Source organism: Camelina sativa, chromosome 2 (genome assembly GCF_030686135.1).
Source record: "Camelina sativa cultivar CO46 ecotype springtype chromosome 2, ASM3068613v1".
In the NCBI taxonomy this organism is placed as follows: domain Eukaryota; kingdom Viridiplantae; phylum Streptophyta; class Magnoliopsida; order Brassicales; family Brassicaceae; genus Camelina; species Camelina sativa.
Window position 1 is genome coordinate 1,936,712 of NC_141881.1, and position 25,983 is coordinate 1,962,694.

Genomic DNA, 25,983 nt, shown 5'->3' on the forward strand with positions numbered 1-25,983 from the left:
GGTCCAACAATTGTGTTTCTTCGTTGCACCTCCAGCTTTCTATGTTGGCACCCGTTAGTTTTCACACCCTTTTGTTTTACACCTCTTTGTTTATATAAAGTTGCAGTGTTTTGATCCAACAATTGTGTTTCTTCGTCATACCCCTTGAGTTCAATGTTTGCACTTGTTAGTTTTTGCATATTTTTGTTTCACACCTTTTTGTTTCACACGTCTTTATTTTCATATTTTTGCATCTTTTCGTCGTAACCCCATCTTCAAAAATCGCACCTATTAATTTTTTCACATTTCTTTCATCCCTCTATGTTTTACACCTTTATATTTTACACCTCTTTGTTTATTATATATAAACTTTTATAGAATACAAAAACAAGTTTCAAATTTATTGTTTTCTAAGTATTTTTTAAACTTACAAGTTAGTAAATAAAATCATAGGTTTATATGTTTATATATTATAGCAAACTTACTTTTAGGGGTCAATTTAAATATAACGGATGAGATTATTTTTATTATCTCATCTAACTGTTTAGTTTTGTTAATGATCTTAAAAGTTGCAATATTTTGATCTAACAATTGTGTTTCTTCGTCGTACTCCTAGTTTTCTATATTCACATTTGTTAGTTTTCATACATTTTTGTTTCACTCCTCTTTGTTTATATATATATATATATATTATTTTTTATAGACCTTGAAAAGAGTTTTTGTTATTTGACTATTGTTTAATACCTCCAAATTTAAAGATTCTGAGTATTATTTTCTTTCAATTTATTAATCAACATTAATTCACTCATTTTGGTTAAAAATTTTAGATTGTTTTATTTATTGATTCATTCATCTAACTTTTGTTTGATGTCATTTTCCATCTAATTGTATTGATCATCTCTTTCAAGTATTAATTTAGGTAATTAATGGTGATTTCTAATTTTTCATAGATTTATCTTTTTAGTCAATTTGGTTGGTTGTAGTTGCAACTATGAGCTCTTTCTCCCTGATTGTCTTATTATTTTTTATAAATTTTGATAGAATAATAATTCAAATTATATTCTATGTGAATATCTTTTAAAATTGATTATTTGAGTATGATTCAGTAAACCTAAATTTATATATCTTTAATATTATTCTCTTATTGTTATTGAATCGATTTTTTATTTTTATACATATAACAAATATTTTATTTAACTAATTTTGTTAATTCATCTTAGTCATTATTTATGACTTTTATGTTATACATTTAAAAAATTACCAAAAAAATTTCACTCGAAATGTGAAATTAACAATATTAATCATTTCAAGTATGTATAAAAAGAAACTGAAAGACAAAATCACATGTGTATTTCGGAACATTTTAGATCATCGTATTGTATTTGTATCTATAATTAATGGATCCAAATTAATCCAACATTCCAGATAAATATAACAAAAATTACCAATTTTAGCAAATAAGAATACGAGTTAGCAATTAGATCAAACGTATCTGAATTACATGTTCGAATAACAATTTTTTAATTTTATTTTTGTATTTTTAAAATTTACTTAAACATCCATATGTATCTAATGTATAAAAATGATCTAAAACAATTATACAAGACCGCATGCATTGCTCTTTCTCAAGTTTGATATTCATTAGACTACCAATATTTTGTGTGAAAAAAAAAAAAAAAAGAAGTGTCTCTAAGGGCTAGATTAGATCCACATAAAATGAATATATTGGTAATCTCTAATATTTTCTGAAAAGTTTTTATAAAACACTAGAAGAGACTACCAATAGTATTTAGGATTTAGAATTTAATAACACTTCTCACCTTTTTAACCTATATAAAACAGTTTACATATATAAATCCTTAAAAAGTCGACTAAATTACGAAGAGCAAACGATCATGTTTTTTAGAACAGACTTTTTTGAGTGCCGACAAAAGCAAAAAGTGAAGGCAAAGAAGATAAAATATGAATTTATCTTGGTGGACAAGCATGTTTGACTATTCTCATTTTCTTGATGCCCAAACATATTTTAGTATGCTCCTCAAATCATATATATATATATGCAAGACATTGTAAGTTCTTCAATTCATCAAGTCTCAAGTCAAAACAACAAGCAAACATGAAGAATGAAGGTCGTCAGCAAGGCGTCGTAAGGACGGGAATGATTCATCCGCGGGGCTTTAATCAGCGACCCACAAACCCACCACCAGCTAATGGAGTCAAAGTGTCATCATCTACTACCAGCCAGTCAAACATCATCGGAGTAAGTGAGCGGTCCAAGTACAGTAATTGCCACGTGTCGCCGGCTATCAAGACTGGCCACAAATCTAAAGGTCGCCGTAAGTCACAACCGACAAGTTGCTGGAGTGATGAGAAGCTAGACCGGCTCATCGGGTCGGACTCTTCGTCCGCTCAGGATATTTTGGATACATTATGTGATGAAGAAGATGATGAGCATTAACTATCATCGTGGCTAGTCGAGATGTAAGAAAGATTGTTGTTTTTTTTTTCTTTTATGTTTGAATGAATAATCATTATGTGAATTTTGTTAAACAATGATAATAATTATGGGAAGAAAATGTAATACTTTTGTGTCAATGCAAATTTGAGTTGGAAATGATAATAGATGTAATGATTATTTCGCAAAGTAACAATGGACTGATAAAATTGATTTTTAAATATATAAACACATGTGTCGCGACCTCTTATATAATCAATCAGTTACACTGATTTGTAACATGTAAGGTGACAGATTCATCATTCATGTACTACTAAGTTAAGGAAAAGGTTACCCGATTTGCTTACATCAATGGTGAAATCAGGCAGGATACATCAATTGACAACACTTCCTTCAACTTTTGCCAAACGAAGACAGGACAGGATCCATTTCCTTTTCTAATTAGTCAATAGTTATATTGAATCAAGATGAAATGAAATCATCTTCACTTCACTTCACCAGTAGTCTCCACAAGAGCACGAACCATCCTTAAAATGGTGAAATCTGTTATTATCCCTCAAAATAATCAATCTCCCTGTGATTTTAGCCATATACTTGATGGCATTGTGACAATCCTCACACACGCGCAGATTCTTTATCACACGGATCGGTCTCCCTGAAGGCACATGCATTAATCCATACGTTACAGCCAGTCTCTCGCTATGGTACCGAACCATACGCTCCTTCTCTTCTTCTTCCACATCATGAAGAACCACACTCGTTTTTGAAACATACCCTGCTTTCTTGATTCTCAACTCCAGATCCTCCAAAAACACATAGATCTCCTCTTTCTCAGGATGAAACTCATCCCCAACCGAGAAAGTATGAGTTTTGTTCTGAATCTCAATCCAACTGTACCCTGGCACTTTCTTCACCCCTTTATCCCGCATTCTCACTCGTAGTTTACCTACATCTCCCCATCGACCCGAAGAAGCGTACAGATTAGAGAGAAGAACATACATACCGGAATTTTCAGGCTCCATTGCAAAAATCTTATCTGCAGCTGTTTCAGCTAGCTCTGTGTTTCCATGGACTCTGCTTGCACCGAGTAGAGTTCCCCAAATAGCAGCGTCTGGCTCAAAGGGCATGTTCTTCATTAGATTTTGAGCTTCGTCTAGAAGCCCAGCTCGACCTAGAAGATCGACCATGCAAGCGTAGTGTTGCGAGTTAGGTGTTACGCCATAGTCTCGAGTCATCGTATAGAAATATTGCCTGCCTTTTTCAACAAGCCCTGTGTGACTGCACGCAGATAATACTGCAACCAAGGTAGCATCATCTGGCTTCAGTCCTTCTCTCTTCATCGCCTCAAAGAACCTTAAAGCCTCTTCTCCGAACCCGTGCCTTGAATACCCTGCAATCATTGTGTTCCAAGAGACATTGTCCTTCCCATCCATTTCCTTAAACAAGTCATACGCTTCTTCTATGCTTCCACATTTGCAATACATCAACAAAAGTGCATTCCCAACAAAGCAGCCAGTCTCATACCCACCTTTAACCAATCGTCCATGCAATTGCTTACCGAGCTCAAGAGCAACAACGTCTGCACATGTGCTTAGAGCAGATGAAAACGAAGACCGATTCAATCTACCTCCCTCTCTCTCCATTTGCACAAACAAACCCAGAGCTTCATAACTATGCCCGCTTTGCGAATACCCTGCAATCATAGCTGCCCAAGAAACCGGATCTCTCTTTGGCATTTTATCAAAAAAGCTTTTAGCTTCAGAAACATTTCCACACTGAGCATATCCAGTAATCATTGTGTTCCATGTACTAACGTTTCTACAAGGCATAACATCAAACAGTTCCTTTGCCATCTCCATTCTCTCACCCTGCACATATCCTGCAAGCATGGCATTCCATGACACTTCGTTTCTCTCTGGCATTTTATCAAATAATTCTCTAGCTTCTTCCACCATTCGGTTTTGTATATATCCTGACACCATTGCTGTCCACGTAAAGACATCTTGAACAGGAGACTCATCAAACAGTTGTCTCGCCTCATCTATTTTCCCGTTCTGCGCATAACCAGTAATGATCGTATTCCAAGAGACCACATCCCTCACCTTCATACTATCAAAAAACTTTCTTGCCTCAACAACCTGTTTCCTCTTAACAAACCCACCAAGCAAACAGTTCCACGAAACTAATCCCCAATCCTTCATCCTTGACTCAAACAACACACAAGCTTCCTTCATTTTACTGTTCTGAACATAAGCAGAGAGCAGTGCGTTCCAAGACACGTCGTTCTTCTCAGGCATACGATCAAAAACCTTCCTTGCATCATCAACACACCCGTTCTGAGCGTACCCCGACAACATTGTATTCCAAGAACAAACATCCTTCTCAGGCATTCTCTCAAACAACTCCCTTGCTTTCCCAAGATTCCTATTCCTAACATACCCTTTAATCATCACATTCCATGAAACTAAATCTCGTTCAGGCATTTCGTCGAACAACTTCCGTGCGCGTTCAAACTCGCCGTTTTTCAAATACCCAGAGATCATGGCGTTATAAGAAACAGAGCTCCACCTAGGCATACGGTTAAAGACACGAAGCGCTTCACTGCACCTACCAGTACGCATGTAGCTGCTTATAGCTACGTTCCACTCCTTGATATCAGAGTCTCCAGATTTAGTGGGAGGTTTGCTCTGCGTTGGTGGTTTCTGGGTTTGGGTTTGAGTACTTCTCGATGCAATGTTTGCCATACATCTTCTTTTGAGTCCATTCAAGTATGTACGATGCTGCTGCTGAGTTCGCCATGAAAGAGCGCGAATTTGCATGTTTGAAGATTGTCGTTTCAGTAGATTTACCACACAACAAAAGTTTTAATATTACAACAAGTCAAAAAAACATTATTACACGTAGTTAAAAGTAAAAAAAAAATTACTAAAGTAGCTTCAAAAGTCACACTTCAGTCTACTATTTTTGTAGCTAAAGTAGTAGTCAAGGCACGTAGGATACAATACATTATTACAACACAATAGCTAACGGAGTCAAAAGACTTTGCTGCTGTCTAGTGTCTACCGCGGACGGAGGTTATACACTCTTCTAGTCATCGTCGAAGAAGAAGTAATATCCGGTTTGTTCTTGATCACTTGTGGGGTTTTGAAATCAGGATCTCCAAGGTTTTTGTCATCATCAGTTACATCTGTATCGATCCAAGATGTCCAGTCTACTTCGCTCTCTGTGTCTTCTTCATCCCACGAGTTCTCTCTCTTGCTTAGAATGTTATTAACTTTGTCAACTAATCCTAACAGGATCTGGTGGTTTAGTACGTCATAGTCCCTGCAAATTCATCAGACAAGAGTATAATAAGGTCAGTTTCTGAGTATTTGGTTTGTTCAAAACATATCCTGTTTTTTTTAGCATTTTAATTAGTCATACCTGTATGTGAAAACAGAATGAAGAAGCTGAGCTGACGCAAGAACAGCGAATAAAGACCTCAAAATGTTTATAATCCATGCTTGACGTTCTGCATCATTCACGTAGCGTAAGCTTGCCACTTCTAATGCTAAGGTAACGCACAAACCTGCATCAGCGAAATGGTAAAGGTCTGTTAAACGAATGTACTATTCCACTGTTATAAATATAGTATTAGGATATAGATATGGAGTATGATACTTACCAATGTAAAGCCTTGGCCTTGTGATATAAGTTTGTTTTGTACTTGTAAACATGTAGATGACAAAGATTGACAAGAAGTAGATAATGAAGGCTTTAATCACTCGGGACTCGAGAAGCGTCGCATTGTGCAAAGCAAACAACTTATCCAAAGCCACAAACATGTTCGCCTGTTTTGCCTCAAAGGCTACCTGAGCTTCCAACATTGATTTTGAATTTTCATACAGATGATCATGAACCTCCTGAAGCTTTTCTTGCCGCTTTGCAAGATCTTCCTGTTGCTCCTGACTAAATTCCTTCAACCGTTGCAATGTATTCCTACAAAGTTTCAGCAAAAGTTAGAAAACAAAACTTCTTGCCTTTGAACTTAAAAGTGCTCTAATGTAACTGAAACTTACCTACTCTCTTGCAGTGCCTCAGACTGAAACCGTGTAAGAAACTGAATACCATCAAGAGCCACAGATTGGCCATCTAAAAGCTTCTGTTGTTTATCCAACGAGCTATCAGTCTTAACTCCAATGTCATCAGTTTTACTCTGCAAATCATTCATTCTAGTTGATAGGTTTTCTCCAAGTACACTTATTTCCCCTTCAATCTGCTTTGTATCGCTTTTCAACTTATCAACTCCTTCCTGAATGTTTGTATACGCATCACTGAACATCTCCATTCCATCTTTCAACGTTTCTTTCATCTTCACTTGACCGTCCATTAACTCCATCTGTGATTCTGCAATACTCTTTTGTTCTTGATATATTTCTGCAGTTTGTTGAGACAGCCCACTCATATGAGTTTCTATGGTGTTTGTCACATGAGCCACGTTTTGAACCCGAGCATCTATTGACCCTAGAGAATCATGAATCAAGCTCGAGCTCTTCATTAAAGAATCAGATTTACTCTCCAAGATATCCAATTTATCTTCTGTATTCTGAGCTGAACTCTTCAGCTCATTCACAAGTCTCTCTATCTCGTTCTTGAAAGCGTAACTCCTGCCATACAAAAAAGAAAGAAGCAAATTAAGAATCCAATTCGCAAATCAAAAGTAATAAAATCTCATGTTTGAGAGAGTCATCATCTTACTGTAATTGTTGGCAGATGGTGTTGGTCTCAAGCATGAACTCGAGATAGATCTTATGCTCATGATCACCAAGCTTCTTAAGGCAACTCATCATTGTTGAATCATCACTACAAGTTGGAAAAGCAGGTCTTCCAGAGTCTTTAAGAAAGCAATCGCTTAAATGCCAAGCAAACCTCTTTCTCTTTTCTTCTGTGGCAATTGTCTCTTTGCAGCCAGAGAAGAGGTATCTATAAGCATTTTGCCAGCAACTGTTTGGACCAACAAGCTTGTTTTTAGCGTCTTCAAGGACACGAACCGCCTTCTGGTCACTGAAAACTTCAATGGAGAACTCGGGGTTGGATCTACGATGAGACGACCGGGAATAAGAAGAAGAAGAAGAGTCAGTGTTTTCCGATGAAGAAGAAGAGAACCATCCCCAACTGTGGCATGTTAATGGAGAATCTATAAGTAAAACCAATAGAAACAGAAGAAAACTTCTTCTCCAACGATCCATTTAATCGAGGTTTTATTTGGTCTCTTCTGATCTTCTTCTTCTGGAGGAGATGTGTGATCGATGATCACCTACAAAATAACAAAAGAGAGAGAATATTATTACGTTACAAGAGTTGTGAATATATAAGAAAAACTTGGAGCGCAAGAAAAGGAAACCCATTGAACTTCCCATTAGATAAATGGAAATTTATCTTTTTAACAAATCAAATCGCAAATTAAAAAAAGAAGAAAATAAAAGACATTTAAAATCTTCGTTAAAGTACATTTCAGAAAGAAAGAAAAAATCTTTCTAAAATAGGGAAGAATCTCTGTATCCACATTGTTTTTTCGTTTTCTGAGATCAATACATGCATCTTATAAGTTAACAGATACTACAACCTTACATGATTCTAAACAGGTTTAAAGGATTAGAGAGTAAAACCAATGCTTACCAGAAAACAGAAGAATTTGCGGATTTCTTTTTGTCTTGTTTAAGGTCGGTGATTAGGATGAAAGTGAGAAAAGGGATATTAAAAAAGTAACATGAACAGGGTTCTTTTGATTTTGATTTAATCCGGTTCGGTTTAATTTGGATCTTGGGTTTGAGAACTTCTCTTGGAGGAGTGAAAAAATTCGATGCAATGTTTGGGATGCATCTTCTTCTTTTGAGTCCATTCAAGTATGTACGTTGCTGCTGAGTTCGCCATAAAAGAGCGAGATATAACTGAATTTGCATCTCTGAAGATCGTCGTCTCAGTGGATTTAAACACACAACTAAAGTTTTAATACTACTCTTTTACAAAAAAAAATATTACTGCCTAAAAATATTGTCTCACTTCAGTCTTCATCGTCGTCAGTTCCACTGCTAGAGGAAGAATATCCTGAGCTGAATTTTACAAACAACAAATCATTTAACTTCAGTTCCTAATATATTGTTTTAAAAGCCTAACAACAAATTGATCAACCTTGAAGATGGCGATGGCGATGGTGATGATGACGATGATGATGATGATGCTGGTGTTCTAAATTCTGCCACAAAAGTGATCCCTGGTCTTTCTTCATTCAGCTTTTCCAGAGGAAACCTACAACACACAATAATGGCCATATATATAAACCGGTACGTCACTAACCGAGTTATTATGATTACTGTTTGTTAAATGGTAAACAATATTAAAAAAAAATTAGTTACACTGGTTTGCTACATGTCTTGTTGCCATAAATCAATCCGGCTTCATTTGAAACGTCCTATTCATGAAGAAAAAGAGTATGAGTAAACCAGCAGTATTTTTACCAAAACAAGTACAGTACTACTAGTTATTACGAACTTACAATGTGTCGAATGAATCTGAAGTTTCCTGTGAGTAACGAATTCAAAAACAGGCAAACATCTCTCTGAATATGTGTAACTCAAACGGGTCAAATATTAGTGACATTAATATGAGATGCAACAACAAAAGAAAAGTTTAAATTCCTTTACCTCCTCTAGAGAATCGCAATCTCGCAATATCAGAGTCTCGAGCAGAGAGTCTATGCAGTCATCATGGCATACATCCCTACCCATCAGAAAAGAAAACTCTCCGCCATAAGAAATTTTGCTAACAGAGAAAAATACTTAGTAGAATATCATCATGAGCAAAAACATCAACCTCAAAAAGCGTCCTGTGATTATCTTTGTTCTGGATAGGTTCAGGTACTTAAGCTTACGCAAACCCTGCAAAAAAAGCATCCAATATTTTTGTAAAAAGATTTCGACAGCACCAGCTGAAAATAGAAGAAATACCACAAAACCAAAAGAGCCATACCTTAATAATAAGGTAAGCGTTTCTATCACTTAGGTCAAAACCTATAAGTGATAGTGAAGTCATATAGGGGCAGTTTATTTCAAAGGACAAACCACATATAGGGTACGGTTTATCTGACACACACATTAGGGTCAGCTTAAGCAAACATGAGAGGAAAACAAAAGCAAATTAAGCATCACAGTGGGGAAATCTTTACCATATCCAAACTCTTTCTCTAAGAACAGATGCTGACATTTTCTTGTGAGACGATTTAATACGCTATCTAATGACTGAACCCTGTAAGAGGAAACACAAATGTTGCAGAAAGTGAGAAAAATGTGACAAAGCTTGTTAGTCCAGCTTAGGACTATTGTAACTAGCCTATGAGAGACTTGGAAGATCAGTAATAGAAGTTTCAATCAGTTAGTTGAGTGGGTAGGCTAAAAAGGGGAACTGGCTTATATAGGCTTTAGGTTACGATATGGAATTCTCTCCTTTGCCAAAGTCTCTCTATGGTAAGCAACAGGTAAGGCCAACTTACAATCCAACAATCTTTAAATCGGTTAGTTTTATGCAGACCAATAACGCACGATATAAGGAGTCCTCGTCCAACCATTTGAGATTGTAAATGTGTAGGCTTCCCAAGAGTTTCCTTGTTGAATAGAAAAAAAAAGACTATTATATCAAAAGATGCAAGGACACAGAAACCAGTAGAACCAACTACCATGTATGGTAAAGTCAAAACAGAAATTTTGGTAATAAAGCCAAATACCCAAGAAAACCACCCTGATAGGTTAGTGTGTCAAGACAACCCTCTGAAAGCAAAGAATTCGTAGATCTATCCGGGCAACCAAATTTTAAGGATCTGCATGCATCACACAAACCCTGAGAGATGAGATGATTAGATACTTTGCATCAAGAAGAAAGGAGAGACAAAAAAAATCTCTCTGACCTGAGTTCTTTTCCAGCATTAAGGATCATACGACACACAACACTACTTCTAACATCTACACTTGTCAAGTCAATGTGAGAGTAACAAAAAGAGTCCATGGCACATTTTCTGAACATTGTGCAACAAGCTGAAACTTGCATCAGTGATTTTGTATCAACCATCGAAAAGACCTGCATTTTAAAACCATCATCTCAATCAATACAACACATCCTCAAATTCATAAATAGTGTAGGAAGTCACTATTTGTATAACCTTAACGGTGAGGTCATGGCAGAGTGGCCAAGAATTGGAATTGTGGAGAGAAGCGCGATTTCGGAAAAATCTCTTGGTGGAATCTTGAAGAAGGGAGGAGAGTTGGAGTGCTCGAGCAGTGAGAAGATCTTGAACGGAGTCGTCATCGCCGCCGGAAGAATCGAACAATTTTTCAACCGCTCGGTCGAAGGAGGAGCTGAGGGAGAGCGGCGAGGATAAGGAAGGCAAATCCGGCAACGAGAGGAATGAGGAGATCGTCAGATCGACGTGGCTCTGTTCGAAACTGGGGACATTAGGGAGAGAATTAGGGTTTGGGTTTTGGAATCTGCAAAGTCGCTTTCTGGGGTTTTGAGAAGGTTCCATCACAGAGACAATAAGATAACTTTTGGGATTCTGCAAACTCTCTTTCAATTTATTTACACCAAATAATAAAACGCAGCGTTTTAAGAAACAGACGTAAAACGCAGAGTTTTAAGAAATATAGACGTAAAACGCTACGTTTCGAAGAAAACAGAGTGCTTTGGGGTTGAGAATTTCTTTGGCAGAGCAGAGGAGAATGAAACACAATATTGACTTGGCGGAGAATATAACATAAGAGTCCAAAACCAGCATAGTGGTCTCAGACTTGGTTATTACAGTCCACATTCGCTTACGTATGTAAATGATCTTTGGATCTCTGCTTTTCCTTTTTGTTCGATCACAAAACTTGGCCATAGCCACATACAAAACAAAAACATTTTCTCTGCAATGAATTGAATGATAGAAGACAGTAACGACATTACAGGATTTTGCAATTTGTTATGAAGCTATTTTGCTCAAGTTCTAATGAATGAAACTTTATATAGTTAGATAGATACGAAAAAAATGTCATACAGACAAGACAAGCGAATTAAGTTGTTAACAGACATTCCAAACATACAAACAAAATAATGCTAAGGCTAAGCGACCGGTTTGAGTTCGATCAATATCCCAAATCAATAGAGACAGTCATCATACATCTCCATATCCTTCCAGAGATCTTCAGATTTAGTCACGAAATCATATAATTGATCAAGATCAAACTCTTGATTGCAGCCATTGAAGCTCCCAAGTATACCGTCGTTGTTTGCTAAGGTTTGTTCTTCATCAGTATTGTTTTGAAACCCTTGGAGATTCACAGTTAAATCATCATCCATCTCCAAATTTTCCCATAGAACTTCAGGTCTCGTCTCACGATCAAAGATTTGATCATCAACATCGAAGGTCCCACAAACAGCTAGGGTTTGTTGTTCTTCATTCACAGATACATCATCTACTACTTCAATGCACAGACTTGAAGAACAGGGTTGCTGATTTAGTGTTTGCTCCTGATGAGTTACGTGTGAACCACCCTTCTCATTCTCCTCAACGTCAATGGAGAAATCAGAATCAATGGAGGGTAAGTCACTGAAGACATCAGAATTAATCGCATAATCAATTAATTGATCAAAGTCCTCAAGCCCTTGGTTGCATCCACCCACGTTTCCACTTAAAGCATTGTTGTTGTTCTCCTTCTCCTCCACTTCCACAAGATCGTTCCTTTGATGAGTTACGTGTGAAGGTCCAGCCTTTTCCTTCTCCTCCACGTAAACAGGAACCCTTTGCTTGCTTTGCAACTCCTTGAGATCGTGTAACATCTTCGTCATCGAATCAATCGCGGCACCCAATTCCTCCGGATTCTCTGAATTGGCGACACTCTCATCTTCCCACCAAAACCCTAACTTTTCATCATCATCATCATCATCATCCCGAGAAGGAGTCTGATCCGCGAGGAAAGCTGCAACAACACGATCGACAGAGGAGTGGCCAAAAGAGTAGAAACCGGCGTGTGAGTTAGAAGAAACCGGAGTCGCTAATCGCGATCTGACAGTCGGAGAGAAGACAAAGCTCTGAGGCTTTGTTGAAAAGACCCTTACGACGTTTTGAGAAAGCAACCGCTCGTGGATTTTTCCCATCTATCTTCTTCCCTGTATCAATCTTCCTCTTCAACCCACCCATTCTTATTATGATGTCTTTTTAATTTTCACAAATCACAAACCAAGAGAACGATCGAGACGACTCTGTGAATTTTTTTTTTTTTTCTTGTGTTTGCAAAAGAATGCGATGGAACTCACTCTGTTTCTTCTAATCATATATATAGAGACTTAAGAAACTCAGCTTCTAAATTAATCCTTGTTGTTTTCCATTTTCTGACTCCACTAATCACAGTAATTAAACGATAAGTAAAATTGTTTTCCTTTTCTGGATTCTAATTACAGAAAAATCTCCTGAGACGAACCAAGGCTGGTTTGACTAAACCATCAAATTTATTTCCTGGGATTTGGGTTTTGAAACACATGTAAACCAAAAGTAAAATAGGGTTTTGGGTTTTGGATTTTGCAAAATCGCTTGCTGGGGTTTTGAGAAGGGTTCCATCAGAGACAAAGAAGACAACTTTCGAAATTAGACTCTCTCCCTTTCAATTTGTAGAAACTAGTATTTCTCACAATGAATTTGTTTAGAAGAGAAACAAATTCAATAACAATCTCTTAAAGAATTCAGATCAAAGTAAACAAGAAAAGAAGAAATGAAATCTCTTGAGAAACAAGTTAGGTTTTACTCAAGAATAAAGAGGAAATAGGGTTTTTGTATTAATAATTGGTTTATCTTACAATGAGAGGATTGCCCTCTATTTATAGGTATTCCAAGATCTACTGAATATATTCAAATATATTAAATATATTGACTTTCCTAATTACAGGCGAACTGATTAGGAAAGTCTTTCCCTCCTTGCTAGGTCAGCCGCAGGGCGAGTTGAAGTGTCGGTTCGTCACCTCGGCAGTGGACTTCTTGGTGTTATTGGGCCTTCAGGGATGAAGTCCAAACCCAGGTCGAGTTTCCGGTTTAGATGATCGGTTCTCTTAACGGGTTTAGATCGGTATGTTGGGGGTGCTAATTCTCGAGACTAGAAGACCTACCGTAGCATTAGATCATCACCTTTTATTGCTTGTAGCTTTTTTTTTTTTTTTTAATATGCACCATCTTCCTTGGGCGATATACCGATGTCGAATACTCTTTGAATGTGGCGAGATGGCATACATGAATTGAAATAACAAGTTCTTTCAGGATAAAAGGAATCTTATTATTATTCTAGCTGTGCCCTCAAAATCTTGTAAAAGAAATCAAGGGCTGCCTACGTACCCGAAATTCGGGATCAAGCCAGTCGTAGTTCGTAGTATACATACTTTCAAAAACCAAATTTAAGCAAATGGTCTAGTAGTAGTAACGTTTGAGGTGAGCCGCGTTCCAAGAGTGTTTGATCTGCTTGCCTTCCATGGTCAGGAGCTCGTACACTCCTGGGCGAATTGCCTTGGAGATGAGATACGGCCCTTCCCAGCGAGCACCGAGTTTGCCGGCGTTGATCTATTTGGTATTCTCGTACACCTCACGCAATACCAGGTCGCCCTCATTGAATCTGCGCTGGCGGACAGCTTTGTTGAAGTATTTAGACGCGGCGTTCTGGTAATTCTGGATCCGGATGAGAGCTTGATCGTGCAGCTCCTCGGTGAAGTCAATGTTATCGAGCATCATGCTGTCATTGAGCTCGGAATCGTCGACCAGCATAGTGCGGCGCAATGTAGGCACTCCAGCTTCGGCTGGAGCCAGAGCCTCGATACCGTATGCTAACGAAAATGGAGATTGCCCCGTAGCTCTCCGAGGGGTAGTCCGGTAGGACAAAAGCACGCCGTCGAGTTGGTCTGCCCACGCTCCTTTCTTGAGTCCGAGACGTTTCTTCAGCCCGTCTATGATGGTTTTGTTGGTTGCCTCTGCTTGGCCGTTTCCCTGAGGATACCGGGGGGTCGAGGTGCTCAAGCGCATTCCCCATTTGCCTAAGAAGCGTCTGGTGATAAGAGAGGTGAACTATGTCCCGTTGTCGGTGACGATCTCGTAATGGAGCCCATGGAGGCAGATGATGTTCTTCCAGATAAAGTTGGTGACGTCCAGTGATTGTATTTTGTTGAACGAGTCTGCTTCCACCCATTTGGTGAAATAATCAGTCAGGACCAAGAGGAACTTCTTTGACCTTGATGGGGGTAGTGGGCCGACGAGATCCATAGCCCAACGCATGAAGGGGTATGGTGCGGTGACGGTGTTTAGCAGCTCGGGAGGTAGATGTTTCATCTGTCCGTGGTGTTGGCAAGGTTCACATTTCGTCGAAAATGCATCACAATCGGCGACCATGGTCGGCCAGTAATGACCATCTTTCTTGATTTTCAACGCTAGTGCACGCCATCCGGAGTGGTTTCCACCATCGCCTTCATGGACCTCCGTCATTATTCGTTCTGCTTCCTCTCGATCGACGCAGGTGAGAAGGACTCCGGACGAATTGCGTCGGAAGAGGCTGCCTCCCATCATGGCGTAGTGTGCGCATCGAGCTTTCAACCGGCGAGCTTGCCAGCGATCCTCCGGGACCTTGCCATCCTCGATGTACTTCTTTATTTCAAGCTGCCAATCGTCTGGCGGTTGTATTACTCCCATGGGCTCCTGGACGGGTGGATCGACATCCATTGGGTCCGCGGCATCGCTGATGGCGTATGCCACGTCGGCGTGGTCAATGCTAGGAGCTTCGATACACTTGATCGGGATCGTTCGCCGCAGACTTGGGTCAGAACAATTTGCCAGGGCGGCGAGAGCGTCTGCTGACGCGTTTTCGCTCCTCGGGACTTTGATTAGTTCGAACGAAGCGAACTGTGCGGAGAGAGTCCGGAGTAATTGGCGATATGCCTCCATGAGCCCGTTCTTAGCGCCGTACTCCCCACTAAACTGGCTAACCACTAGCTGGGAGTCGCAGAAAACTTGGATGCTAGTTACCCCTAGACCTTGAGCTAATCGTAGTCCAACTAGGACGGCTTCATACTCGGTCTCATTGTTTGATGCTTTGAAGCCGAGTTTTATTACTTGCTCGAGGACTTCGCCCGTTGGAGATCGGAGTATAATCCCGACGCCAGATCCTTGGTTGGAAGAGGAGCAGTCGGTGAACAACGTCCAGGGTTCCTCCTTAGGTATGGTTTCTTCGAGGTCAGGGGATAGTTCAGTGATAAAATCTGCTAGGACCTGTGACTTTAAGCTCGGGCGAGAACGATATTCGATATCGTACTAGCTTAGCTCAATTGCCCACTTCGCAATTTGCCCGGACTGAAGGGGGCTGTGAAGGACTGTCCGGAGCGGCTGGTCGGTTAACACGTTAATGGAGTGCGACTGGAAGTAAGGTCGTAGCTTCCGGGCAGCGACGATCAAGGCGAGAGCGAGTTTTTCCAAGGTTGTGTAGCGTGTCTCCGCATCGTTGAGAGCCTTGCTTGTGTAGAATATTGGTCGCTGGTCACCGCGGTCATCCCGGACTAGCACCCCGCTTACCGCCGAGCCAGAAACGGAGACGTAGAGGTATAGCGTTTCTCCTTCCTCGGGCTTCACGAGCACCGGTTGATTGGTCAGGTACTGCTTAAGCTGTCCGAAGGCAGCTTCACAGGCGTCATCCCAATGAAAGTCTTTATTGCCCCGAAGATGCTGATAAAATGGGAGACACTTGTCCATCGACCGGGCGATGAAATGGTTTAGCACGGCTACTCGACCTGTTAAGCGCTGTACCTCTTGTTTGTTGGTTGGAGATGGGAGTCCCAGCACCGCTTCGATCTGTTTTGGGTTCGCCTCGATTCCGCGTTCTGTGACGATATATCCTAAGAATTCCCCCGAGGTAACCCCGAAAGTGCACTTGGTGGGATTTAACTTCATCTGGAATCGATCTAGGATGTCGAAGCATTCGGCGAGGTGCTGGGACTTCCATCGTTTTCTCTAACAGATCGGCAAACATCGTGTTGACCAGGCGTTGGTAGGTCGCCCCTGCGTTTTTCAGGCCGAATGGCATCACCTTGTAGCAGTAGGTTCCTCTATCCGTGATGAACGCGGTTTTCTCGCGATCGGCTGGGCTCATCGCGATCTGGTTATATCCGGAGAACGCATCCATGAACGAGAGGAGTTGGTTACCTGCTGTGGCCTCCACGAGTCGGTCGATATGAGGTAACGGGAAGCAATCCTTGGGACATGCCTTATTGAGGTCGGTGAAGTCAACGCAGACTCGCCATTTGCCGTTCTTTTTCTTGACCACCACCGGATTGGCCAGCCAGTCGGGGTACTGTACTTCCATTATCTGATCGGCTTTCAGGAGTCGCTCGACTTTGTCCTGCACTGCCTTTGCTCGATCGGTGCCAAGACGCCGTCGTTTCTCCCAAACTGGTTTGAAAGTGGGATCGACATTCAGTTTATGGCATGTGACTGACGGGTCAATGCCTACCATATCTTTAGTGGACCAGACGAATGTTGAGGATCGCGATTTCAGAAACGCTACCAGCTAGGTCTTGAGTCTTTCGTCGAGTTCGGCCCCAATTCCAACCGTCCGGGAGGGTTCTGTTCCTTCGATGTTGACTTGTATGATTCGACATCCTGTGGCCTTCAGCCGATCTTGCTCTGGTTTATGGAGATCGACGGAATGATCCTCACCCTGTAATTGCTATGCGTCGTCCTTCCGCCTTTGTTTTTTCTCGAGAACAGAACAAGTCCTACCCATCTTCTGGTCGCCATACAACGTATAAATTTCCGCAGCCGTTGGAAATTTTAGGCAGAGGTGATAGGTGGAAGGAACTGCCTGCATGGAGTAGATCCAGAGTGAGCCTAAGATGGCGTTGTAGATTGGTGGGACGTCTATGACCACGAACTTGGTCTTACGTGTTACGCCACCAGCTTGGACTTGCAGCTTTACGTCGCCCATCGACGTTTTGGCTACGCCATCGTACCCGGTAAGCGTTCTGCCTCCTGGTTTGATTTGCTCCGGTGCGATACCCATTTTCTCCAATGTTTGCGAGAACAGGACGTTAACCGTGCTACCGGTGTCTACTAAGACACGTTCTACGTCGAACTCGCCCATCCTGACTTCCACCACTAGGGGGTCGTTATGAGGGTGATGGATCCCCTTGGCGTCTTCCGCTGTGAACGCGATGGGGTCAGTGCTTAGCGCTTCTTCTTCGGAAATCGCCCGAACGTTACAGATCTGACGCGCTCGCTTTTTCAGGGCTCAGACAGAATCCGGGCATTCATCCGTCTGACCAATGATCATAGAGATACGACCCCGAGGTGCCGCTTGATCGCTCTACTGTTTCAATTGAATGATATAAGACAGTAACGACATTAAAGGATTTTGCAATTTGTTATGAAAGCTATTTTGCTCAAGTTCTAATGAATGAAACTTTATATAGTTAGATAGATACGAAAAAAATGTCATACAGACAAGACAAGCGAATTAAGTTGTTAACAGACATTCCAAACATACAAACAAAATAATACTAAGGCTAATAAGCGACCGGTTTGAGTTCGAACAATATCCCAAATCAATAGAGACAGTCATCATACATCTCCATATCCTTCCAGAGATCTTCAGATTTAGTCACAAAGTCATATAATTGATCAAGATCAAACTCTTGATTGCAGCCATTGAAGCTCCCAAGTATACCGTCGTTGTTTGCTAAGGTTTGTTCTTCATCACTATTGTTTTGAAACCCTTGGAGATTCACAGTTAAATCATCATCCATCTCCAAATTTTCCCATAGAACTTCAGGTCTCGTCTCACGATCAAAGATTTGATCATCAACATCGAAGGTCCCACACACAGCTAGGGTTTGTTGTTCTTCATTCACAGATACATCATCTACATCAATGCACAGACTTGAAGAACAGGGTTGATGATTTAGGGTTTGCTCCTGATGAGTTACGTGTGAATCAATGGAGGGTAAGTCACTGAATAAATCAGAATCAATGGAGGGTAAGTCATTGAAGGCATCAGAATTAATCGCATAATCAATTAATTGATCAAAGTCCTCAAGCCCTTGGTTGCATGATCCACCCACGTTTCCACTTAAAGCATTGTTGTTGTTCTCCTTCTCCTCCACTTCCACAAGATCGTTCCTTTGATGAGTTATGTGTGAAGAAGGTCCAGCCTTTTCCTTCTCCTCCACGTAAACAGGAACCCTTTGCTTGCTTTGCAACTCCTTGAGATCGTGTAACATCTTCGTCATCGAATCAATCGCGGCACCCAATTCCTCCGGATTCTCTGAATTGGCGACACTCTCATCTTCCCACCAAAACCCTAACTTTTCATCATCATCATCATCATCCCGAGAAGGAGTCTGATCCGCGAGGAAAGCTGCAACAACACGATCGACAGAGGAGTGGCCAAAAGAGTAGAAACCGGCGTGTGAGTTAGAAGAAACCGGAGTCGCTAATCGCGATCTGACAGTCGGAGAGAAGACAAAGCTCTGATGCTTTGTTGAAAAGACCCTTACGATGTTTTGAGAAAGCAACCGCTCGTGGATTTTTCCCATCTATCTTCTTCCCTGTATCAATCTTCCTCTTCAACCCACCCATTCTTATTATGATGTCTTTTTAATTTTCACAAATCACAAACCAAGAGAACGATCGAGACGACTCTGTGAATTTTTTTTTTTTTTCTTGTGTTTGCAAAAGAATGCGATGGAACTCACTCTGTTTCTTCTAATCATATATATAGAGACTTAAGAAACTCAGCTTCTAAATTAATCCTTGTTGTTTTCCATTTTCTGACTCCACTAATCACAGTAATTAAACGATAAGTAAAATTGTTTTCCTTTTCTGGATTCTAATTACAGAAAGATCTCCTGAGACGAACCAAGGCTGGTTTGACTAAACCATCAAATTTATTTCCTTTTTTTTTTGTTTTTCTGATAACCCCCTAATACGTTTAGTAAAAACGTCTTAATTAATTTATGGTTTTATAGCTGAATTTTGAAACACATGTAAACCAAAAGTAAACTAGGGTTTTGGGTTTTGGATTTTGCAAAATCGCTTGCTGGGGTTTTGAGAAGGTTCCATCAGAGATAAAGAAGACAACTTTCGAAATTAGTCTCAAACTTAGCCACTAAAGTCAACATTATCGTTTTAAAACTTAACAAGTGGTTTCAAAAGTTAGATGTAAGAACTAAGATGGCACTTTCATCCAAGGTCACGAACGTGGTGACGTTGATGCCAGGGTGAGGGTTACGTAGTATGGAACCGTAGTCGGACTCTCCACAAGGGGTGAGATCGAAAATAGCGTTTGATGGGTCAAGGCCCTCCTCGTTGTCTGTCTTGAGCAGGAAGAGTGAGTGTGTGAGTGCCATGGCAGAAGTGTAGTTTACCTCCGGGAACGGGAGCTATAACTCGAACATTTCTTCAGAGAAGTGTTGTCTCAGTAACCACCAGGGGGTACCGGTCTTCAGGTTAAGATCAACCACATGAAAGTGAAGTCCAAAGTTTCTAGCATATTCCACAGCTTGTGTGTACGCCTCAGGGTTCCAAACTTGGTTACTCGGAAGTCCGTATTGATGTCCTCAGAGCTTTGTAAAATATGCTCGTTCCGGTAGTCCCAAAAAGCTGTGACTGAGTACAAATTTTTCGTACTAGTATACAAACCAATTCATGCAGTGGGCGAGAAAGCTTTACCCGTGGTTATCTTCCATTGGTCCCTGTTGATGACATTGTTAAGGCTTATGAGAAAGAAGATGCAGAGCAGAAGAAGACAGGAGAAGATACAGCTTCTATCGATGGAAAGAAAGAAGAAACTACTGCCACTACTGATGGAGATAAATCATCCTCTGATTTGGATTAGGATTGTAACATTGTGTGATTTGGTTGTTGCCCTTTGGAGAATTTGGTTTGTTGGGTTCGCTTACGTATGTAAATGATCTTAGGACCTCTGCTTTTTCCTTTTTGTTCGATCACAAAACTTGGCCAAGTGTCTCAGTTCCTTGGTATTGTGAAATATGTGATGTGTTTATATCATTTTTAATCAGAAGAGGGAGATTTTTAACAAACTCATCAGATGATCAATATACTTTGCTCCAGGAACCTGCAAAAGCCAACAAGTATTGACTGTAATATTGAAAGCTAATCCCCATTTCATTAATCTACTCTATGTAAAAGTGGTTACTATGTGAGCTTTACGCTTATGAAATTTCAGACATAGCCACATACAAAACAAAAACATTTTATCTGCAATGAATTGACTGATATAAGACAGTAACGACATTAAAGGATTTTGCAATTTGTTATGAATCTATTTTGCTCAAGTTCTAATGAATGAAACTTTATATAGTTACATAGATACGAAAAAAAATGTCATACAGACAAGACAAGCGAATTAAGTTGTTAACAGACATTCCAAACATACAAACAAAATAATACTAAGGCTAATAAGCGACCGGTTTGAGTTCGAACAATATCCCAAATCAATAGAGACAGTCATCATACATCTCCATATCCTTCCAGAGATCTTCAGATTTAGTCACAAAGTCATATAATTGATCAAGATCAAACTCTTGATTGCAGCCATTGAAGCTCCCAAGTATACCGTCGTTGTTTGCTAAGGTTTGTTCTTCATCACTATTGTTTTGAAACCCTTGGAGATTCACAGTTAAATCATCATCCATCTCCAAATTTTCCCATAGAACTTCAGGTCTCGTCTCACGATCAAAGATTTGATCATCAACATCGAAGGTCCCACAAACAGCTAGGGTTTGTTGTTCTTCATTCACAGATACATCATCTACTACTTCAATGCACAGACTTGAAGAACAGGGTTGCTGATTTAGTGTTTGCTCCTGATGAGTTACGTGTGAACCACCCTTCTCATTCTCCTCAACGTCAATGGAGAAATCAGAATCAATGGAGGGTAAGTCACTGAAGACATCAGAATTAATCGCATAATCAATTAATTGATCAAAGTCCTCAAGCCCTTGGTTGCATCCACCCACGTTTCCACTTAAAGCATTGTTGTTGTTCTCCTTCTCCTCCACTTCCACAAGATCGTTCCTTTGATGAGTTACGTGTGAAGGTCCAGCCTTTTCCTTCTCCTCCACGTAAACAGGAACCCTTTGCTTGCTTTGCAACTCCTTGAGATCGTGTAACATCTTCGTCATCGAATCAATCGCGGCACCCAATTCCTCCGGATTCTCTGAATTGGCGACACTCTGATCTTCCCACCAAAACCCTAACTTTTCATCATCATCATCATCATCCCGAGAAGGAGTCTGATCCGCGAGGAAAGCTGCAACAACACGATCGACAGAGGAGTGGCCAAAAGAGTAGAAACCGGCGTGTGAGTTAGAAGAAACCGGAGTCGCTAATCGCGATCTGACAGTCGGAGAGAAGACAAAGCTCTGATGCTTTGTTGAAAAGACCCTTACGAACGTTTTGAGAAAGCAACCGCTCGTGGATTTTTCCCATCTATCTTCTTCCCTGTATCAATCTTCCTCTTCAACCCACCCATTCTTATTATGATGTCTTTTTAATTTTCACAAATCACAAACCAAGAGAACGATCGAGACGACTCTGTGAATTTTTTTTTTTTTTTTCTTGTGTTTGCAAAAGAATGCGATGGAACTCACTCTGTTTCTTCTAATCATATACATAGAGACTTAAGAAACTCAGCTTCTAAATTAATCCTTGTTGTTTTCCATTTTCTGACTCCACTAATCACAGTAATTAAACGATAAGTAAAATTGTTTTCCTTTTCTAGATTCTAATTACAGAAAGATCTCCTGAGACGAACCAAGGCTGGTTTGACTAAACCATCAAATTTATTTCCTTTTTTTTTTTGTTTTTCTGATAACCCCCTAATACGTTTAGTAAAAACGTCTTAATTAATTTATGGTTTTATAGCTGAATTTTGAAACACATGTAAACCAAAAGTAAACTAGGGTTTTGGGTTTTGGATTTTGCAAAATCGCTTGCTGGGGTTTTGAGAAGGTTCCATCAGAGATAAAGAAGACAACTTTCGAAATTAGACTCTCTCCCTTTCAATTTAACTACAAAACGCAGCATTTTAAGGAAACTTCAAACGCACGTTTTTGGGAAAACAGAGGGTTTCCCGCAAAGCAGAGGAGAATGAAACAGTTTTAACATATGATTAGGAGTCCTAAAACACAGCATAGCAGTCTCAAACTTAGCCACTAAAGTCAACATTATCGTTTTAAAACTTAACAAGTGGTTTCAAAAGTTAGATGTAAGAACTAAGATGGCACTTTCATCAATGGTCATGAACGTGGTGACGTTGATGCCAGGGTGAGGGTTACGTAGTATGGAACCGTAGTCGGACTCTCCACAAGGGTTGAGATCGAAAATAGCGTTTGATGGGTCAAGGTCCTCCTCGTTGTCTTTCTTGAGCAGGAAGAGTGAGTGTGTGAGTGCCATGGCAGAAGTGTAGTTTACCTCCGGGAACGGGAGCTTCAACTCGAACATTTCTTCAGAGAAGTGTTGTCTCAGTAACCACCAGGCGGTACCGGTCTTCAGGTTCGTATCAACCACATGAAAGTGGAGTCCGAAGTTTCTAGCATATTCCACAGCTTGTGCGTACGCCTCAGGGTTCCAAACTTTGTTTCTCGGAAGTCCGTATTGATGTCCTGTAGGAGGGAGAACTGGGACATAACGTGCCTTATGAGGGAGGTTAGTGATGTTGACAGCTCCGAGTTGTTGAATTGCAAAAGCAAATGGTGCAACGACCACAGGTAAGTCGTACGTGATTCCTTTTGGCCTTTTGAGATAAGCTGAAGTATACCCGTCAGGGAATTCAGTAACTATAAGAGCACGTAGTTTGAGATAAGTCGCAACACATGCCCCAATAGCGAGTTGATTCGAAACTTGAGTGAGTCGATTGGTGATATTGTTGTTGCTAAGCTCTGTCTTCTTCGTCTGGAGTAGGTGAGTCATGGATTCGAAAATGGTGGAAACAATTCCATTGTAATACGCAGTCACGTTGAGGGTGACAGCTATCGGTTTCCGACAAGATCTGGCCCTATCAAAGAACAACCCTAGTCTGCCTTCAGCTTTTAGTTCAGTAGCAAAATCTGCATTACCCACACTTGTGTTGTTGGCCACATCCAATTGTGGGAAAGCTGAGGATGGCCATATAAACTCTGGTGCGTCAGCGTCATTAACCATGATTATTGTTTGTCAAATGGTAAACAATCTAAAAATATTAGTTACCTTGGTTTGCATGATTTTCTGTCGTCATAATCTTAACCGGGAGCGGCGGTTGTAACTGGAATAGAGATCGTGGCAGCTTCGATCGATTTCGAGAAGAGCCCGTTTGAATGTAAGAAAACGGAAATCACTACTTCCTGGACAAATCCATTAGCATGACTACCAAAGTACCAAGTAGTTGCGAATATTAGAAGGAGGAAGACGAAACGATTCAGATTCTTGGAGAGAAGGAAGATATATGACGTTTGGGAGACCTCTATTTGTTGGGATACAATCCAAGTCCCGCATCTGAAGTTTAAAGGGATTATCATTAATATATAAAGAGTTAGGGTCAATCTACTAATAGCCAATTGGTTTTTAGTTAGAAGCCCAAGATAAGCCCAAATCAAACATGGTATCAGAGCTCAAGGGGTTTATTGTCGGTCTAAGTGGGAACGTTCGAGATGGAGTTATCATCTCGAGGAGACGTGTTAATAGGTCCTTGGTTTGAAGGGGAGACGTGTTAGTAATATATAAAGAGTTAGGGTCAATCTACTAATAGCCAATTGGTTTTTAGTTAGAACCCCAAGATAAGCCCAAATCAAACACTATTTATATATATAAACGTCAAATAGATTCCATGATATACATAGACTCTCTCATAGAGTATATCTAAGGGATTTTTGTCATTTATGCCATATTTTTAAAAATTCTTTTCAAATCTGCCATATTGGTAAAACCTTTTCAAATCTGACATATTCATTAAACATGGTAGTTTCAATTTTACTAGATTACCCTTGCAATTAAGATTTGTTTCCAGGGTGGAAAGACGGCGCGTTATAAAAAGCATTTTACGGAGTGGTGGACAATATATTCATATTGGAACTTATCCACCAAAACAAGGTGGACAACAATATTTATATTGGAACTTGTCCATCAAAACAAGGTGGACAACATATTCATATTGGAACTTGTCCATCAAAACAAGGTGGACAACATATTCATATTGGAACTTGTCCATCAAAACAAAGTGGACAGCAAATTAATACAAGTTGTTCATCATTTGAGTAAATTTATAAAACAATTAAGTAGTAGAAAACATATTAAAGGTGATTAGAAAATATTACAATGTAATAGACAATACGTAAACATAGTAGACGACAACTAATCTGTAGTGAACAGCAAACGGAGAAAACAACATCGGTGGACAACATTGAATGGTAGACATCAGAAAATATGACAATGTAATAGACAATATGTAAAAACAGTAGACGACAACTAATCTGTAGTGAACAGCAAACGGTGGACCACATAGAAAATAAAACTTACGGTAGACATCTTATGGTGGACAACTTAAAAAGACATAAGTGTCGTCCACATTCGTAATATAAGGAAACAGTGGACAACATAATTGATATTTACAGATCTGGTCCACAATACCAGAAAAACCTATTCTGATGTGGTCCACTTACCCTACGGTGGGGGCAAGCTGATAATCGGCTTCGGTTGTGTCGTTGACGGAATCAGAGGGATCTGTTAGACCACTTCGACGACGACTGTGAGAAGGCGAACTGCTAGGCGATAATTTCTGAGTAGAGAAACTCATAGGCGAGAAGGCGAACTGATTTTCGCCGGAAATATACGAAGGAGATAATTTTTTAGTGACGACCGGCGGTTTCCCCAGAAGAATTGAGTTGAGTAATAGCAAATGGTAGCAACGGTTTTGGGAACGGAGATACGCATGAGAAAGAGCGATTACCGGAGAGGAAGAAGATGGCGACGATTGAGTTTCAGAAACAATTTTAATTTATTTACTACAGTTAACTTGAAGGTCAATTGGGTAATTAAACTCACACCCAATGCCATGGACATAGCAGATTTCGAAAGGTTTTAGCATATATGGCAGATTTCATAAGTTTTTTTTACTGTACATGGCACATTTGTTAGATATCTCTATATCTAAATCCGAGGAGAGAATTAATGATACTATCGCGTATTGTGGACTCCGGGAGAATTTGGTAAACTTGCAAAACTACATAGTGAGGGTCTCTCAAACTTAGTTATCAGTATACACATTGTCGTTTCGTAACTTAAAGTGGATTTATAAAGTAGTACATGTTAGAAAGAAACAACTATCTGTTTTGGAACTTTTTCATCAATGGTTAAAGATGTTTCCAACTTCAGAACTCTCTCATTAACAGCAAGTGCTCCTCCGCTATAACAAAAACAAATGGGGATGAGGAACATATTCATGGTGAATGTAAGATCTGGTCTTTCAACT

The 25,983-nt window shown here is 40.0% G+C and overlaps 7 protein-coding genes and 2 pseudogenes across 8 annotated transcripts; 1 reads left to right on the forward strand and 8 right to left on the reverse strand.

The window, feature by feature from the left end:
- Window positions 1-2,045: 2,045 nt before the first annotated feature.
- Window positions 2,046-2,623, forward strand: LOC104714544 (uncharacterized). Its single transcript, XM_010431964.3, has one exon. It carries the CDS (start codon window positions 2,096-2,098, stop codon window positions 2,435-2,437), a length of 342 nt encoding a protein of 113 aa, XP_010430266.1. The 5' UTR covers window positions 2,046-2,095; the 3' UTR covers window positions 2,438-2,623.
- Window positions 2,615-5,306, reverse strand: LOC104714535 (uncharacterized). Its single transcript, XM_087479702.1, has one exon. It carries the CDS (start codon window positions 5,251-5,253, stop codon window positions 2,929-2,931), a length of 2,325 nt encoding a protein of 774 aa, XP_087335828.1. The 5' UTR covers window positions 5,254-5,306; the 3' UTR covers window positions 2,615-2,928.
- A 41-nt stretch (window positions 5,307-5,347) lies between these two features.
- Window positions 5,348-7,725, reverse strand: LOC104714521 (protein GAMETE EXPRESSED 1-like). Its single transcript, XM_010431918.2, has 5 exons — window positions 7,172-7,725; window positions 6,493-7,080; window positions 6,099-6,412; window positions 5,858-6,002; window positions 5,348-5,758 (listed from the first exon to the last, which is right to left on the reverse strand). The coding sequence occupies exons 1-5, from the start codon at window positions 7,660-7,662 to the stop codon at window positions 5,494-5,496; spliced, it is 1,803 nt and encodes a 600-aa protein (XP_010430220.2). The 5' UTR covers window positions 7,663-7,725; the 3' UTR covers window positions 5,348-5,493.
- A 614-nt stretch (window positions 7,726-8,339) lies between these two features.
- Window positions 8,340-11,022, reverse strand: LOC104714507 (F-box protein At4g02760). Of its 2 annotated transcripts, none has more exons than XR_015575364.1 (12): window positions 10,626-11,005; window positions 10,374-10,543; window positions 10,194-10,286; window positions 9,963-10,073; window positions 9,639-9,718; window positions 9,443-9,555; window positions 9,287-9,351; window positions 9,118-9,193; window positions 8,970-9,032; window positions 8,843-8,885; window positions 8,606-8,722; window positions 8,340-8,526 (listed from the first exon to the last, which is right to left on the reverse strand). XR_015575364.1 is itself a non-coding variant. In XM_010431898.3 (12 exons), exons 1-12 carry the CDS (start codon window positions 10,986-10,988, stop codon window positions 8,478-8,480), a joined length of 1,356 nt encoding a protein of 451 aa, XP_010430200.1. In that variant the 5' UTR covers window positions 10,989-11,022; the 3' UTR covers window positions 8,340-8,477. The 2 variants fall into 2 exon arrangements, 1 of the variants encoding a protein (XP_010430200.1); XM_010431898.3 differs by having other exon boundaries at window positions 8,830-8,885; window positions 10,626-11,022.
- A 531-nt stretch (window positions 11,023-11,553) lies between these two features.
- LOC147948098 (agamous-like MADS-box protein AGL97) lies at window positions 11,554-12,641 on the reverse strand (annotated as a pseudogene).
- A 1,404-nt stretch (window positions 12,642-14,045) lies between these two features.
- LOC147948099 (uncharacterized) lies at window positions 14,046-14,501 on the reverse strand. The gene has a single exon (XM_087493124.1). It carries the CDS (start codon window positions 14,499-14,501, stop codon window positions 14,046-14,048), a length of 456 nt encoding a protein of 151 aa, XP_087349250.1.
- A 2,686-nt stretch (window positions 14,502-17,187) lies between these two features.
- Window positions 17,188-17,601, reverse strand: LOC147948100 (uncharacterized). The gene has a single exon (XM_087493131.1). The coding sequence runs from the start codon at window positions 17,599-17,601 to the stop codon at window positions 17,188-17,190; it is 414 nt and encodes a 137-aa protein (XP_087349257.1).
- Window positions 17,602-18,061: 460 nt separating this feature from the next.
- Window positions 18,062-19,094, reverse strand: LOC104714566 (agamous-like MADS-box protein AGL97). Its single transcript, XM_019229592.2, has 2 exons — window positions 18,941-19,094; window positions 18,062-18,873 (listed from the first exon to the last, which is right to left on the reverse strand). Exons 1-2 carry the CDS (start codon window positions 19,092-19,094, stop codon window positions 18,062-18,064), a joined length of 966 nt encoding a protein of 321 aa, XP_019085137.2.
- A 1,877-nt stretch (window positions 19,095-20,971) lies between these two features.
- Window positions 20,972-22,011, reverse strand: LOC147948101 (agamous-like MADS-box protein AGL97 pseudogene; annotated as a pseudogene).
- Window positions 22,012-25,983: the final 3,972 nt, after the last annotated feature.